Raw genomic sequence first — 15,226 nt, forward strand, 5'->3', positions numbered from 1 at the left:
TGGCCCTCTCCCTCATGTCTGCGTTTCTGTGTCTAAATTCTCCTCTTCTTGTAATGATGCTGTCACTAGATTGGAGCCCCCTGCCCCCCTCCAGGGTGAACTCACTTTATCTTGATTACATCTACAAAGACCCTCTTTTCCAAATACAGTGACATTCCCAGGTTCCAGAGCTTAGACCTTCAGAACTTCTTTTGGGGCATACAGTTCCACCCACAACAGCAAGTAATTTGAATTCATTGTAGAAAGCAATAAAAAATTTATAATATATATAGAAATAGATTAATGATTGATAGATACATAATCAGTACATAAATGCATTGTGATAGGACTACAGTTGGCTCTCTATATCCATGTTTTGCATCCATGAACTCAACCAACCTTCGATGGAAATATTCAGGAAAACTGCATCTGAATCTAACATACGTGAATATTTTTTTGGTTGGTATCCCTAGGCAAGACAGTATTTCAACTACCTACACAGCACTTACATTGTGCTAGATGTTATAAGTCATTGAGAGATGGTTTCATGTTTAAGGAGCATGTACAGAAATTCCATGCAAATAATCCACAATTCTATATAAAAACTTGAGCATGCACTGATTTTGGTACATGCAGGGGCTTCTGGAACTGATTCTCCAGGGGTTCTGAGTGACAACTGCACAGTCTCAAGGTTAAGCTATAAAAGACAATGCGGCTACCGTCTTGGACTCTCCCTTCCTCGCTCTCATGTCATTTACCTGAAAGAAGACAGCTGTCAGGTCCTGAGCAGTCTTATGGAGAAGCCCATACAGTGGGGAACCCCAGCCAATAGCTACGTAAGTGCACTTGGACTTGAACACTTCTTTTGAGGGTATATAATTTAACCCACAACAATGAATTATACAAATTCACTGTAGGAAAAAAAAATAGAAAATTCAGAATATAGAAAGAGATAATTGATGGATGATAGTAAGTAGATGATTGATTGATAGATAGACAGACAGACAGGAAGAAGATCCAGATTGCAGCCTTGTGAGATACCCTGGATAATCCAAACACTGCAGACCCTCTCACTGGCTGCCAATACCCAAATCCTGAACTTTATATCCTTATACTTCAAACACTGGAACACCCTACTAAGCGGCTCCTGAATTCCTGGTGCTCAGAAACTGGATGAGACGATAAATGTCATTGTAAGCTGCTGAGTTCTGGGGTAATTTGTTACAAAGCAATAGCTAGACAATATAGATGCACTTATGTACATATGACTTTCCATGCATTCAAAGAAGATATCAGGGAGTGGGTTTAAAAAATATATAATGAATTAAATCTTGCTAACTATTTTGTGGGTTTTTTTTTTTTCTATTTTGTGTTTTTACTTTCTTTAAATTATGTTCCTAGGATCACTTTCCACAAGTGCAGTCACTGGGTCAAAGGACATGGCTCTCTTGGGATCATGCCACCAAAAGAACTGTACCCAACATTACAGCTACCAACAAGAGTTGGCATTTTTAACAGCAGCTACCCAGGCACTGAGTGTTAATTGTATTTGATGGGGATAATTAACATCTGCTTTCCTGTCCATATTGTTATATCCCACGATAATGTGGCTGAGATTTAGGAGGCTTAGCTAACCAACATGCAGCATGAATTAGTCAGCTTGCCATCACTATAACAAACACCTGAGACAATCAACTTATGAGAAAAGTCTTAGCACATGCCTGTCATCCCAGACACTCAAGAGATTGAGGCAAGAGGGTCACAGGTTCCAGACCAACCCTGGCAACTTAGGGAGACCGTGTCTCCAAATAAAAAATAGAAAGGACTAGGGATGTGGCTCAGCAGAATAGCCCCCCTAGGTCTGCAAAATAAAAAAGGAGGGGGCCAGGTGCAGTGGCCATGCCTGTAATGCCAGCTACTGGGGAGGCTAAGGCAGGAGGATCACAAATTCAAAGCAGCCTTAGCAATTTAGCAAGGCTCCATACAATTTATCGAGACTCTCTCTCAAAATTAAAAAAAAATATATATATATAAAGGAGTGGGGAAGTGCCTCAGTGGTTAAGCACCTCTGGGTTCAATCCCTGGTATCAAAAATAAATAAATGAGGGGGGAGGGGAAGCCTTGTTTTGGCTCTTGTTTTGCAGGTTTTGGTCTGTGATCAGCTGGCCCATTGCCTTGGGCCTGGAGTGGCACATCACGGTGGAGAGCCTAGTGGCTCAAAACTGCACACCTCATGTCAGGGAAGTGGAAGACAGAGGAGAAGAGATGGGCCTTCCATGAGCCCCTTTGAGGGCACACCCCCAATGACTGGAAGACCTCCCATCAGGCCGCACTTCTTAAAGGTTCTGCCACTTCCCAACAGAGCCACCCTGGGGACCAAGCTTTCACCACATGGCCTTTGTGAGACACTTAAGATTCAGATCATAGCCAGGCCCAGTGATGCCAGCAGCTCAGGAGGCTGAGGCAGGAGGATCACAAGTAGAAGGTCAGGCTCAGCAAATGAGTAAGGCTGTCAGCAACTTAGCAAGATCCTGCCTCAAAATAAATAAAGAAAAAGGGCTGGGATGTGGCTCGGTGGTTAAGCACTTCTGGGTTCAATCCCCAGGACCAAGAAAAAAAAAAAATCCATATCATAGCAGATGGACTCATTTTCTCTTTCTAAAACTCAGTTTCCTTTGACATCATTTCAGGGAAAAGAACTTACACTTATTGAGCAAGTACCATGTGCCTCACGCTGTACTGAGGAAGGCCTTTCGTGTGTTATTCATGTTCATCAAACACTATGTGCTAGATTCGGTTCTAAATATGGGATTATAGAAGTGGATGACAAAACAGACAAAAGCCTCTGTTCTGGCAGAATGAGACTGACCAAGTTATGCTGTATATACATCCATGAATGCACCACAGTGAGCTCCGCCTTTATGGACATCTACAAAGCACCAATAACAAATGATAAACCAATAGAGGAAGACCAACAGAGTTAAAGAAGGGAACTGGGGAGAGAGGAAGGGAGGGAAAGGGGAAGGACTGGGGACTGGAATGGAGCAAATTGTATTCCATGTTTGTACGATGATGTCAAAATGAACCCCAATATGATGCATAACTAAAATGCACTAATAAAAACATTCTTTTTTTTTTAAGAGAGAGTGAGAGAGAGAGAGAGGGGGAGAGAGAGAGAGAATTTTTTAATATTTATTTTTTAGTTTTCGGCGGACACGACATCTTTGTTTGTATGTGGTGCTGAGGATCGAACCCGGGCCGAACGCATGCCAGGCGAGTGCGCTACGGCTTGAGCCACATCCGCAGCCCCAATAAAAACATTCTTGCCGGGCGGGCGCAGTGACGCATGCCTATAATCCTAGCAGCTCGGAGGCTGAGACAAGGAGGATCGCTAGTTCAAAGCCAGCCTCAGCAATGGGGAGGCACTAAGCAACTCAGAGAGACCCTGTCTCTAATTAAAATACAGAATAGGGCTGGGATGTGGTTCAGTGGCCGAGTGCCCCTGAGTTCAATCCCTGGTACAGAGAAAAAAATTCTTAAAATATTTGTCCTCACAGACCCTACACTCCAGTGAGGAGAGACCAAGAGCACAGGAGGATTAGCTATGGAGTGGCAGGAAGCAGAGGCAGAAAGGAGAAACATAAAAGAGGGAAAGGGAATAATAAATGATGCAGAGTTTAAAGTTTCATCAGGTCAACCCAGAGGCCTCCTAAGAAGGTGACTTGTGAGTGAAGGTTAAAGGTGGGGAGGGAGAGCGCTATGGGATGTCCAAGGAAGAACATTCTAGGCAGCGAGCACAGCCCATGCAAAGGCCCTAGGGCAGGGCATGTTGGTGGCACAGAGAGGCACCTGTCGTAGCTGGAGCAGAGGCAGCAAGAAAGAAAAGAAGGGGGAGGCAGGGAGAGCTCGGGGCTGGTTGTGCAGCGCCCTGTGGGCTCCAGTGAGGACCTGGGCTTGGACCTAGAGGGAGGGGAGCCAGACAGGGCTGTGGCAGAGGAGAAGGCCCCTGACTCAGGTGCTCACAGGTGCCCTTTGCTGCAATGTGGAGGACGGGTCATGGCAGGGTGATAGCAGGGGCTGGGACCAGAGCCATGGGGATTGCACTAGTCCAGAGGAGCAAGTGGTGGGGTGGTAGGAAGCAGGAGACTCTGGATATGTTCCAAACATTAACCAACAGAATCTGATGGGAGTGTGGACTTGGAAGAGAGAAAGAACTCAAGGATGGGGGCTGGGGCTGGGGCTCAGTGGCAGAGCGCTTGCCTTGCACATGTGAGGCTCTGGGTTCAATCCTCAGCACTACATAAAAATAAATAAATGAAATAAAGATATTGCATCCGTCTATAACTAAAAAATACTTAAAAAAAAAGAAAAAGAAAAAAAATTCACTCAAGGATTCCAGTTGAATTTTTGACCTGAACAACTCAGAGGATGGAGGTATCCTCAACTAAGACTCTCATTAGATTCTACTGACAAAGCTACACAATAGAGTTTACTATTTATCATTCTCTCCAATTTCCAGAGGAGGAAACTAATACCCAGAGAAGGAGAGTGCAAACATACCTCAAGATTACACAGTAAGCCAGGGATGGTGGCGCCCACCTGTCATCCCAGCGGCTCAGGAGGCTGAGGCAGGAAGATAGTGGGTTCAAAGCCAGCCTCAGTGAAGTGCTAAGCAACTGAGGCAACTGAGACCCTGTTTCTGAATAAAATACAAAATAGGGCTGGGAATATGGCTCAGTGGTCAAGTACCCAAATCTAATCCCCAGTACCAAAAAAAAAAAAAAAAAAAAAGATCATACAGCAAGAAGCCAGGCATGATGGTGCGCATCCATCCGAGTTGCCCCATAGCAACTCGGGAGGCTGAGGTTGGGGAACCACAAGTTCAAGGCCAGCCTGGAAAACACAGAAAGACTCTGTCTCAAAATTAAAAAGGGCTTGTGGTGCAGTTCAGTGGCAGAGCGTTTGTCTGCGTGCGTGAGGTGCTGGGTTCTATGCCCAGCATTTCAAAGGAAAAAAAAAGATCACACAGCAAGAAGCAATCAAGATGGGAGTCAAAGCCAGGTCCCTCTGACCCCAGACGTATCCTTGTCTTATTTTGGGGACCAACCATGTACTTCTCTACTCTAGGTCCCCAGGCCTTCCTGTGGTCCCTCTGTTTCCTCTCCTATTGCCATGGCAACAACAACAGAAAGAAAAAACCTCAGGAGTTCTTCAGGGCTGTGTATCAAGTGACCACAGACCTGCTGGGTGGCTGGAAACAAGACAAATGCGTGGCGTTGGAGATCGGAATTCAGCAATCAGCTACGGATCTTGCAGATCTTGCTGGACAGGAATCGAGGCATTGGCAGGATTTGTCCCTTCTGGAGGTCCTAAGGGTGAATCTGTGTCCCACCTTCTCCAGCTCCTAGAGATGCCTGCATTCTTGGCTTGTGGCTCCTCCCTCCATCTCTGAAGCCAGCCTGGCTGGTCCAGCTGTTCATACATCTCATCCCCGTGACGCGGCCTCTCCTACCTGCCCGTCCACACTTCAGATTCACGAGGTTACACCTGGCCCACCCCATTGATCTAGAATGACCTTCCCATCCCCCATCATCTGCTGAGCAACTTCAATACCATCCGCAAACATAATTCCCCCTTCCCAGGTAACAATCTGTCTTGTTGGCTCAGGCTGCTATAATGAAATACCACAGACTCGGTGGCTTAACCCACAGGCATTTATTTCTCACGGTTCTGGAGGCTGGAGTCCAAGATCAGGCTGGTTCAGTTCCTGGTGAGGGCTCTCTCTTCCCGGCTTGCAGAGGGCTGCCTTTGTACTATGTCCTCATGGTGAAGAGAGGGACAAAGCTCTAGTCTCGCCTTGTTTTCCTATAAGGACATTAACCCACCTTAGAGGCCACCCCTCCATGATCCCATCTGATGTCATTACTACCAAAGGCCCTGCCTCCAGCTCCCATCCCACAGGAAGTTAGGGCTTCCACATAAGAAAGTCAGCAGGACACCATTCAGTCCAACAGTTTATAGTCCCAGGTTTCAGGGATTAAGATGTGGACATTTTGGGGAAAGGATGGATCACCATTCTGCCTACCACACCCCGTGAGGTCACAAGGGCCTCTGTGACCTCATCATCCCTAGGATCCAAATTCACCAGACATTCCCACTAGCCACTCCCACACGACAGCTGGTCAGACTCCCCCAGGAGGTGAGCCCCAGGTGTCCTGACCTCCAGCTGCCATGGGAGTTGGTCCTGAAGAAACCGAGAAGCCCTGCTCTAGGGTCCAGACCCTGTTTAGGAGGGTCAAGACCCTGCTTGCTGAAGAGCCACCCCCGCCTCTGCCACCGCCCCCACCCCCGCCCCCGCCCCCCTCCTGGAACCCAGGCTGTGCACACGTGTATGGCTACGTATTTGGGCACGTGCTTGAAAACAACCTGGAACATCTCCCGTCACAGCCGGTGAGTTTGGAAACCACAGGGGTCCCGTGTCTCCAACCTGGACCACAAGGACAGAGGGACAGTTATGCTGCCCATGCCCCATGTGGGGGCCACACAGACCTAGAATGAGCCACATTGAAATGGGGGGGGGGGCATCAGGGAGGGACCTTACCCAGGAGGATTTCCCAGAGACGTGCCCGGGGAAGGAGCTCCAGCATCGCTGCGCATGGGCAAGGGCTGGGTCTGCCCAGCAGGTGCTGGACACAGGGGAGCAGCTGATGGTCCCCGTGGAGGTGCTGGAAGTGGGCGGCGAGAGGGCCCTGTGGAAGTTCCTGCTGTCGGGGGCCATGGCTGGGGCAGTGTCTCGCACAGGCACAGCCCCTCTGGACCGCGCCAAGGTATACATGCAGGTACGTGAGCCACTGGGCACAGGATGTGGTGGGGGGTGGCAATGGTACTGCAGGAGGTAGGGCTAGGAGTGGGGCTGGAACGGGGCTCTCACGGGGTGCTGCTGGGCCTGGTCTGGGAAGTGACACAGCTGGTGTGGATGGGACACAGAGCTATGTTGGGGACCAGGGAGGGGAGCCAGACGGCACAGGGTCAACCCTGAGCCAGGGTCAGCTCAGAGATCAGGGAGCTGGGGACAGGTTCTTCAGATGGGTTTGAAAAGTGAATAAGAATGGAGAAAAGATGGAGATGAGGGAAGAGCCAGGAAGGTGGGTCAGCCCTGGGGTCTGGGTGGGGGTAGGACTGGCTGGGGACGGAACCGGAGAAGCCAGGGGCACGTGGGCCTGAAGAGGGTGGGTGGCCTCCCAGTAGAGCTCTGCAGAGCTCCCCACAGGGTCCTCCTGGGTCATCCCTCCCCAGGTCTACTCCTCCAAGACTAACTTCATGAACCTGCTGGGGGGGCTGCGGAGCATGGTCCAGGAGGGCGGTGTTCGGTCCCTGTGGCGTGGCAACGGCATCAACGTCCTCAAGATCGCCCCTGAGTACGCCATCAAGTTCTCTGTCTTTGAGCAGGTGGGGAATGGTCGGCTTTCCCCAGTTTGGGTCCAAGCCCCTGCCACCTCACTCCCAAAAGCCCCGAACTCACCCAAGACAGCATCCCACCCTCCAGGCTCCAGGCGCTCCCTGGACGGCTTCAGTAGGAGGTGGCTGGCTCCGCTCTCACGTGCCTCTCTCCCATCCCAGTGTAAGAATTACTTCTGTGGAGTACATGGGTCCCCACCCTTTCAGGAACGGCTCCTCGCTGGCTCCCTGGCTGTGGCCATCTCTCAGACACTCATCAACCCTATGGAGGTAAGAGGGTGTCTGTGCCGGGGAGGAGGCCACGTCAGAGCTGCACTGCAGCCTCCCCCTCCGCCTCCTCCCTGTTCCTCTCCTTTTACTTTTCCTTCCTTCTCCCCCTCCTCCTTCCTTTGCCTCCTTTTCCTCTTTCCTCCTCCTCCTTCCAATCTTCCTCCTTCCTCCTCCTTTTCTTTTCTTTTAACAGAGAGAGAGAGTTTTAATATTTATTTTTTGGCAGACACAACATCTTTATTTTGTATGTGATGCTGAGGATAGAACCTGGACCGCACACATGCCAGGAGAGCGGGCTACCACATCCCCAGCCCCCTTTTTCTTTTTTTTTTTTTTGGTACTGGGGATGGACTCCAGGGACACTTTACCACTGAGCCCCATCCCCTGCCCTTTTTACTTTTGTTTGGTCCAGGGATCTAACCTAGAGGTGCTTTACCACTGGCCACATCCACAGGCCTTTTTTCATTTCTTATTTTGAGACAAGGTCTTGCTGAGTTGCACAAGCTGGCCTTGAACTTGGGATCCTCTCAATTCACCTCCTGGGTTACAGGTGTGGCCACTGCACCGGGCTCTCCTTTTTCTTTTTTCTTTTTTTTAATATTTATTTTTTAGTTGTGGTTGGACACAATATGTTTTTATTTATTTATTTATTTTTATGTGGTGCTGAGAATCAAACCCAGGGCCTCGCGCGTGCTAGGCGAGCGCTCTACCTCTGTCCCCTTTTCTCTTGATGTGAGTCATGCATCAGTTCCCAGTCACCGCAACACCTTTCACTGGATGGTTCGTTCTTTTTTTTTAAGTTGTAGATAGACTACAATACCCTAATTTATTTCCTTATTTATGTGGTGTTGAGCATTGAATCCACACCTCACACATGCTAGGAAAGCTCTCTACCACTGAGCCCCAGCCCCAGCCGTGGATGGTGCATTCTGTATCCCCAAAGAGGCAAGATGCCACTTTGTCATTTACTAAATTCCCATATGAACTTGGGGTCATTTCTGTCTTTCTCTTCTTGTTGCTCTGCTGTCTGTTCATATACTATTGTCTTCTTCTTCTTCTTCTTTTTTTTCTTTTCAGTAAACAGACTATTTTTAGAGTAGTTTTAGGTTTTCAAAAAAAAAAAAAAAAAAATGGAGGAGAAAGTACGGAGAGTCCACATCCACCATCCTGTCCCTGGGCAGTGTCCTGTGGTTTAACATCTTGCACCAGTGGTAATTGTTACAATCAATGAACCCACGCTGATACATTATTGTAACAAAAGCCCATCCTTCACCTTAGGGGCCTTCTGTGCTTTAGTGTTTTAAGGAGTTTGACAAATGCACAATGATGTGTCCACTGCCCTAAAAAGAGCTCTGCTTTCTACCAATGTCCCCCTCTCTCCTCCTCAATTCCTGGCCACAGTCATCTTTTGACCCCAACATAGCGGTGCCTTTGGTGTTTTGTTTTGGAGATCTGATGGCATGTTTCACCAGCTCCCTTCTCTGCTCTTCATCAGTACCCAGGCTTTCCTCCCATGCTGATGTTCCCATACAAACTCTGGAGTCTGTCTGGGTAAATAAAACCCTGTGGCATTTGTTTTTTCGTGGAATGATGCTTGATTTACACATAAGCTCAGAGAGTGAGCCTACCAATTTGAGTGATGTGGAGTCTACCAACTTGCCTTAGTCTGTCTTCCGTTGCTATGACAGAATACCTGAGCTAGGATAATTTGTAAAGAATAGGGATTTATTTTGGCTCATGGTGCTGGAGGCTAGAAGTCCAAGGACTGGCAGCTACATCCAGTGAGTGCCTCCTGAGGCACTGAAACATGGCAAAAAAGCAGCAGGGCCAGTGGGCAAAACACAAGGGTCATAGAACAAGTCACTTTTTTTATGGTGGTGGTATGGGGATTGACCCCAGGGGGCTCTACCACTATTTTTTGAGACAGGGACTTTCTAAGTTACTGAGGCTGGCCTGGAACTTGCCATCCTCCTGACTCAGCCTCCTCCCGAGTCACTGCACCCAGCTAACAATTCAGTAACTAATCTGGTCCCCAGAGGACACCACTAACTCCTCTTAACAACCACCTACCTCGAAGCACCCCCACCACTCTCAATATGATTCCCTTGGCAGCTTTTCTCTTTAAATTTCAACCTGAGTTTCAGGGGGTCAAACCACATTGAAACCTTAGTAGTAGCCAACAACATTCCACTCCTTCACCTTGCTCCACGCTCTTTTCAGGGCATCCTAAAGTTTTCTTCCTATACTTCTTGCCCTAAGTCTGTCTCCTGTAGCCTAAGCATATTAGTTTCCTATTGCTTTGTAACAAATTGCTACAAACAGCATTTAAAATGACAACAATGATTTCTTATCTGCTTCTGTGGGTTGTGTCTAGGCACCAATTAGTTGGGTCTTTGCTTAAGGTCTCATCAGGTAGAAATCAAGGTGCCAACTGGGCCACAAAGAAAACTCATCTGAGCTCAGGTCTTTTTCCAAGCTTCCTGCTTATTAGCAAGATTTCTTTCTTTCTTTTTCAGTACTGGGGACAGAACGTAGGAGCAGTCCACCACTGAGCTACATCCCTACAACTTTTTTTTCCCCTAAACAAGGTCTTAAGTTGCCCAAGCCAGTTCTGGACTTGTGATTCTTCTGCCTCAGGCTTCCGAATAGCTGGGATTATAGGTGTGTACCACTGTGCCAGGCAGGATTCAGTTTACTATATTAGCCTGTTTTCTGTTGCTACAACAAAATACCTGAGGCTTAGGTGATAGATAAAGAGAAGAGGTTTATTTAGCTTACAGTACTGGAGGTTCAAGAGCATCGTGCTGGCATCAGCTTGGTGCTGGCGAGGGCTCCTATGTCATGGCTGGTAAGAGCTTTCTGTTGCTTTAATAATAAAGTACCGGAGTTAATTAATTTAAAAAGAGAAGAGTTGCACAGCACTTGGCTAGCACAGGTGAGGCCCTGAGTTCCATCTGGGCACCACAGAGAGACGGATGGAGAGAGTTGTTTTGGTCTGGTTCACAGTTCAGCGGTTCCGCCTATGGTCAGGCAGGCCCACGGCCTTCAGGCCTCCTGTGAAAGCCCATGGCAATGAAGGGAGCTCAGGGCAGAAGAGCGGCCAGGGCCACCAACCCTCGGGCACATCACAGCTGCCTAAGGGCCCCCACTAGGCCCCACCTCCTGAAAGTTCCCCGACTGCCCAGTAGCACTGCCCTGGGGCCAAGCTTGTCATACATGGACCTTTGGGGGACACTTAGCAAAACAGTGGGAATCCGAGGGTTCAATTCCCAGAGAGGCAAAACGATTCGAAAAACCAATCTTCGGTTTCTTGGACAAGAGATACTCACTGAAAGCACTCATCTGATTAGGTGAGGATTACTCCAGAAAATTTCTTTTGATTACCTTAAAATCAACTGATTAGGTCCTTCAATTATATAAACAAAATCCCTTCACGTTTGCCTTACACTGTAACCTAGTCAGAAGAGCAAAACCCTGTCATAGTCAGGAGGGCAGTGTCACACAGGGCATGCGCACTGTGGCGGGAATCGGGGAGTGCCTTCGTAGGTTTTCATCAGTAAAATAAGACACCTGAGGCCCCGTAACTTAATAAGGAAAAGACGTTTATTCAGCTCACCGTTCTGGAGGTCCAAAGCTTCCAATAGGGTGACAGCCTTCTTGCTAGCAGCCTTGGACCTTGGTAGCCTGCCTAGGGTTCTGGCAGGAAGCACAGCTACTTGAAGGGACTACGGCTAGGGCACTGGCCGTCCTCCTCAGGGAAGGTCTTCCTCAACCCAGTGCACAGCTTTAGGAGGGACACACACGGAGAAGAGAGAAAGCAAGGGCGCACCCACCTCGATAGGCAGATCAGCCCTGGCAATCAGAGGGGTGGCAGCTGTCACAGCCAGATCGATCCACATGCCTGGCAGTCTTTGTGTGCCCAGGGCATCATACAGTGCAAGCCAGGGAGCACGTGTGTGTGTGTGTGTGTGTGTGTGTGTGTGTGTGTTCTGGTCTCTCTCCCTCCTTTTTTTAATGGTACCAGGGATTGAACCCAGGGGCATTTGGCACTTAACCCTGAGTCACATCCCTTTTTTTACAGCACTTTTTACATTTTATTTAGAGACAGGGTCTCACTAAATTGCTTAGGGCCTTGTTAAGCTGCTGAGGCTGACTTTAAACTTGTGATCACCTGCCTCAGCCTTCTGAGCCACTGGGATTACAGGTGTGTGCCATTGTTACTTCTTATGAAGCCACCAAAATTCATTCATGGGCCCCACGCTGGTGACCTCACCTATTCCTAACCATCTCCCACACAGGTCCCACCTCTAAACATCATGGTTGGATTCAAGGTTCCCACCCTCTTAATATCTCACGATAGAGATTAAATATCAAGACACTGATGCCCCTGGAAGCCCTCAAACCATACCCAACCATCTAGGGACCACCTCAGAACATCCCCTGCCATACCAGCTGTCAATCTTTTGCAAGATTGTAGCGTCAGGTACTTTAACAGTGCAACGTTTTGTAAAAATTCCAACTTCTGGCTTCTATAAATCGGTGAATCTGGCCCTCTGGGGCCTGTGTGCATAGCTGGCACAGGCCTCACGTGGCTGTTGTCACCTTCCTTGCCCTCTTCATGTGTTACCACATGAGCTTCTGAGCCCAACATTCAGGAGCAGGTGCAGCAGGGAACGTGACAGATCTGGGCTCTAATCTGCTCATTGCACTCCTAGCCTCAGACCCTCATTGTAAGGTGGGGACAATGGCTACTACTGAGGTCTACGAGGAGAGTCAAGTCCCATGAGCGGCCTTCCTCCCGCTCTCCCCAGGTGTTGAAGACAAGGCTGACTCTACGTCGCACGGGTCAATACAAAGGGCTGCTAGACTGCGCCAGGCAGATCTTGGAGCGGGACGGCACCCGTGCTCTTTACCGTGGCTACCTGCCCAACATGCTCGGCATCATCCCCTATGCCTGCACCGACCTGGCTGTCTATGAGGTGTGGTACCACAGAGGAGGAAGTGGGGCGGCCTGAGCCCAGGCCCATCATGAACTCACTCCTTGCCCCTTGCTCTCTTCATTAGTATTTTTAAATGACACATAATTATGCAAATTTACAGGGTCTGGTATGATATTCCAACATATGAATACAATGTGCAATGATCAGATAAGCTATCATTGCTTTGTGTTGGAAACATTAAACATATTGACCTTTTTTTTTTTTTTTTTGTACCAGGGATTGAACCCAAGGGTGTTTATTTAACCACTCAGCCACACCACCAGCCCTTTTAAATTTTTTTTTAAACTTTGAGACAGGTTCTCACTAGGTTCCTCCTGAGCAACTGGGATAACAGACATGCACCACTATGCCCAGCTCTAGTTGCTATTTTGAAGAGAAGTTATTCTTTCTGTCCAGCTGCATCCCTATTTCCTATTAATTGTCTTATTTCCATCTCGTCTCCTTTCCCACTTCCCAGCCTCTGGTAACCACTATTATACTATCTTTACCTATCAGATCTATTATTTTAGCTTCCATATGTGAGAACATATGCTATTTGTCTTTCTATATTTGTCTTATTTAACATGATGTCCCCCAGTTCCATCCATTTTGCCGCAAAGGACAGGACTTCATTCTTTTTTATGGCTGCATAATATTCTATTGTGTATATATACGTATGTATACATTTTCATTCACCTATCAGTGGACACCTTGCTTGATTCCCTATCTTGGCTCTTATGAATAGTGCTCTAGCCCTCTTATTTTGCAGATGCTCCGGTGCTTATGGCTGAAGTCAGGAAGGGACATGGAGGACCCCAGTGGCTTAGTCAGTTTGTCATCTGTAACGCTGTCCACAACCTGTGGCCAGATGGCCAGTTATCCTCTGACTTTGGTGCGCACCCGGATGCAGGCACAAGGTCAGCCTGGCCCTAGTGACCACCACAAATGTTCCTTCCCTGACTTACCCCAGTTCTCTGAATTCTCTTACCATTCCAAACTCTCCATATTTGATGCTGGGCATCATTGCTGACCCCTGAACCCACCAAGACTTCTTTCTCATACTCACCCTCAAATCCAATCCCAGTCCTCAAATTAACCCTTTAAAAATCACTAAAACATCCATCTCCTAAATGACCCCTCCTAAATAACTCCACCCAAATGTGACCCAGACTCCCATACTGGTCCCCAAAACAAATACCCCCCACAAAAGACTTCCCAAGTCAGACCCATCTCTGTGCTTGCCTTTGTCCCCCACAGACACCGTGGAAGGTTCAAACCCCACCATGCGTGGCGTCTTTCGGCGGATCTTGGCCCAGCAGGGCTGGCCGGGGCTGTACCGAGGCATGACCCCCACGTTGCTGAAGGTGTTGCCAGCGGGTGGCATCAGCTATGTGGTATACGAGGCCATGAAGAAAACCCTGAGTGTATAGGTCGGCAGCTAGATGACAGAGAAGGAGGGCAGGAAAGACACTGGAAGACTTGGTGTCCCTGGGTCCCAAGGGCAGTCCAGGCTAAGGCCCTGGAGCTGTTTTGGGTTGCAAAAGCCAGCTGGGGGCTTGGGTCGGTAGATTGTCAGGACTGCCTCCCCAGGGTACAGTCTGAGACCTGAGTTTGGACTCCAGTCTGGCTTCTGCTGGCTCGTCCTGGCTCCAGGGCTAAAAGGTGCTGTTCAGACAACCAGGAATAAAGAGAGAATTTCTGCTGGACGTGTCTGGTAATACCTGGGATCTTTGGGTCCAGGGTTATAGATAGCAACAGGCTCAGATCCCTTATAGAAAGGGAGTAGGGACGGTGGAATTTGGGGCTGGGAAACCCTTGGTCCTAGAAGGGAATAATGTCAGGGAAAGAAACTGATCCCTTCAGTACTGAAAGAGGGTGGGGGCTCCAGGTCCCTGGGTCGAGAAAGAAGTGGGTGCAGGGGACCCCTGGGTTCCCTCATCTCTCAGGCCACTTTACTCGCGGAAACAACAAATCTGCAAAGCTTCAACCAGGCCACGTGCCAGGTCTATCCAGCCAGGCCCCTAACCTAGACGTCAGACCTGAGCACCAGCAGCCGGTCACCACCGCCCACATTAGCTGCCATTCACCCCAGCTCCCACTAATCCCCTCTCGCGGAGCGGTGGCAGCTCCGCCCCAATGCAGCTGCCCTTCCACTGGCTCCCACCAAAACTGGGCAATTTTACTTTCTTCATTGCCATTTGTCCAGACCGGCATCAGTCACCTAACGCCCGCCTCAGTCATTCAGCCATTGGTTTAGATATCCGCGCTGGAAAAGGATTCTGGTTAACAAGAAAAGCTAGTCCAAACCCAATCTCGTCACTCAGAACTCGTCAGGAATTGGATTAAACTGACTGTCAAACTTTATAAGCACCTCCCGCCACGCGTATTCATTGGCTTGCCTGCACGACTTTCACGCTGAGCACCTGCCCTGCCGGTCCAAAGGGGTCTTTCGCTAAGCCCCTCCTTCCAGTTCACGTGACTCTTCGGAGACATCAATCTAATTCCGAAGCCGCCCCCGCGAATCTGGAACTCACGTTTCA

At 48.7% G+C, this 15,226-nt stretch overlaps 1 protein-coding gene and 1 long non-coding RNA gene across 3 annotated transcripts; one reads left to right on the plus strand and one right to left on the minus strand.

Annotated features, from left to right (window-relative positions):
* The first annotated feature begins 4,070 nt into the window (after positions 1-4,070).
* Slc25a41 (solute carrier family 25 member 41) lies at positions 4,071-14,116 on the plus strand. Of its 2 annotated transcripts, none has more exons than XM_076871887.1 (7): positions 4,071-4,085; positions 6,660-6,818; positions 7,276-7,428; positions 7,600-7,707; positions 12,519-12,686; positions 13,456-13,603; positions 13,944-14,116. In XM_076871887.1, the coding sequence occupies exons 1-7, from the start codon at positions 4,071-4,073 to the stop codon at positions 14,114-14,116; spliced, it is 924 nt and encodes a 307-aa protein (XP_076728002.1). The 2 variants fall into 2 exon arrangements, with proteins under 2 accessions (XP_076728002.1, XP_076728001.1); XM_076871886.1 differs by lacking the exon at positions 4,071-4,085 and adding an exon at positions 6,143-6,429 and having other exon boundaries at positions 6,663-6,818.
* LOC143411261 (uncharacterized) lies at positions 6,562-12,228 on the minus strand. The gene is made up of 4 exons (XR_013092854.2): positions 11,324-12,228; positions 7,502-7,699; positions 7,306-7,418; positions 6,562-6,728 (listed from the first exon to the last, which is right to left on the minus strand). It is a non-coding gene; the product is annotated as an uncharacterized LOC143411261 (long non-coding RNA).
* Positions 14,117-15,226: the final 1,110 nt, after the last annotated feature.

This window comes from Callospermophilus lateralis, chromosome 1 (assembly GCF_048772815.1).
Source record: "Callospermophilus lateralis isolate mCalLat2 chromosome 1, mCalLat2.hap1, whole genome shotgun sequence".
In the NCBI taxonomy this organism is placed as follows: Eukaryota; Metazoa; Chordata; class Mammalia; order Rodentia; family Sciuridae; genus Callospermophilus; species Callospermophilus lateralis.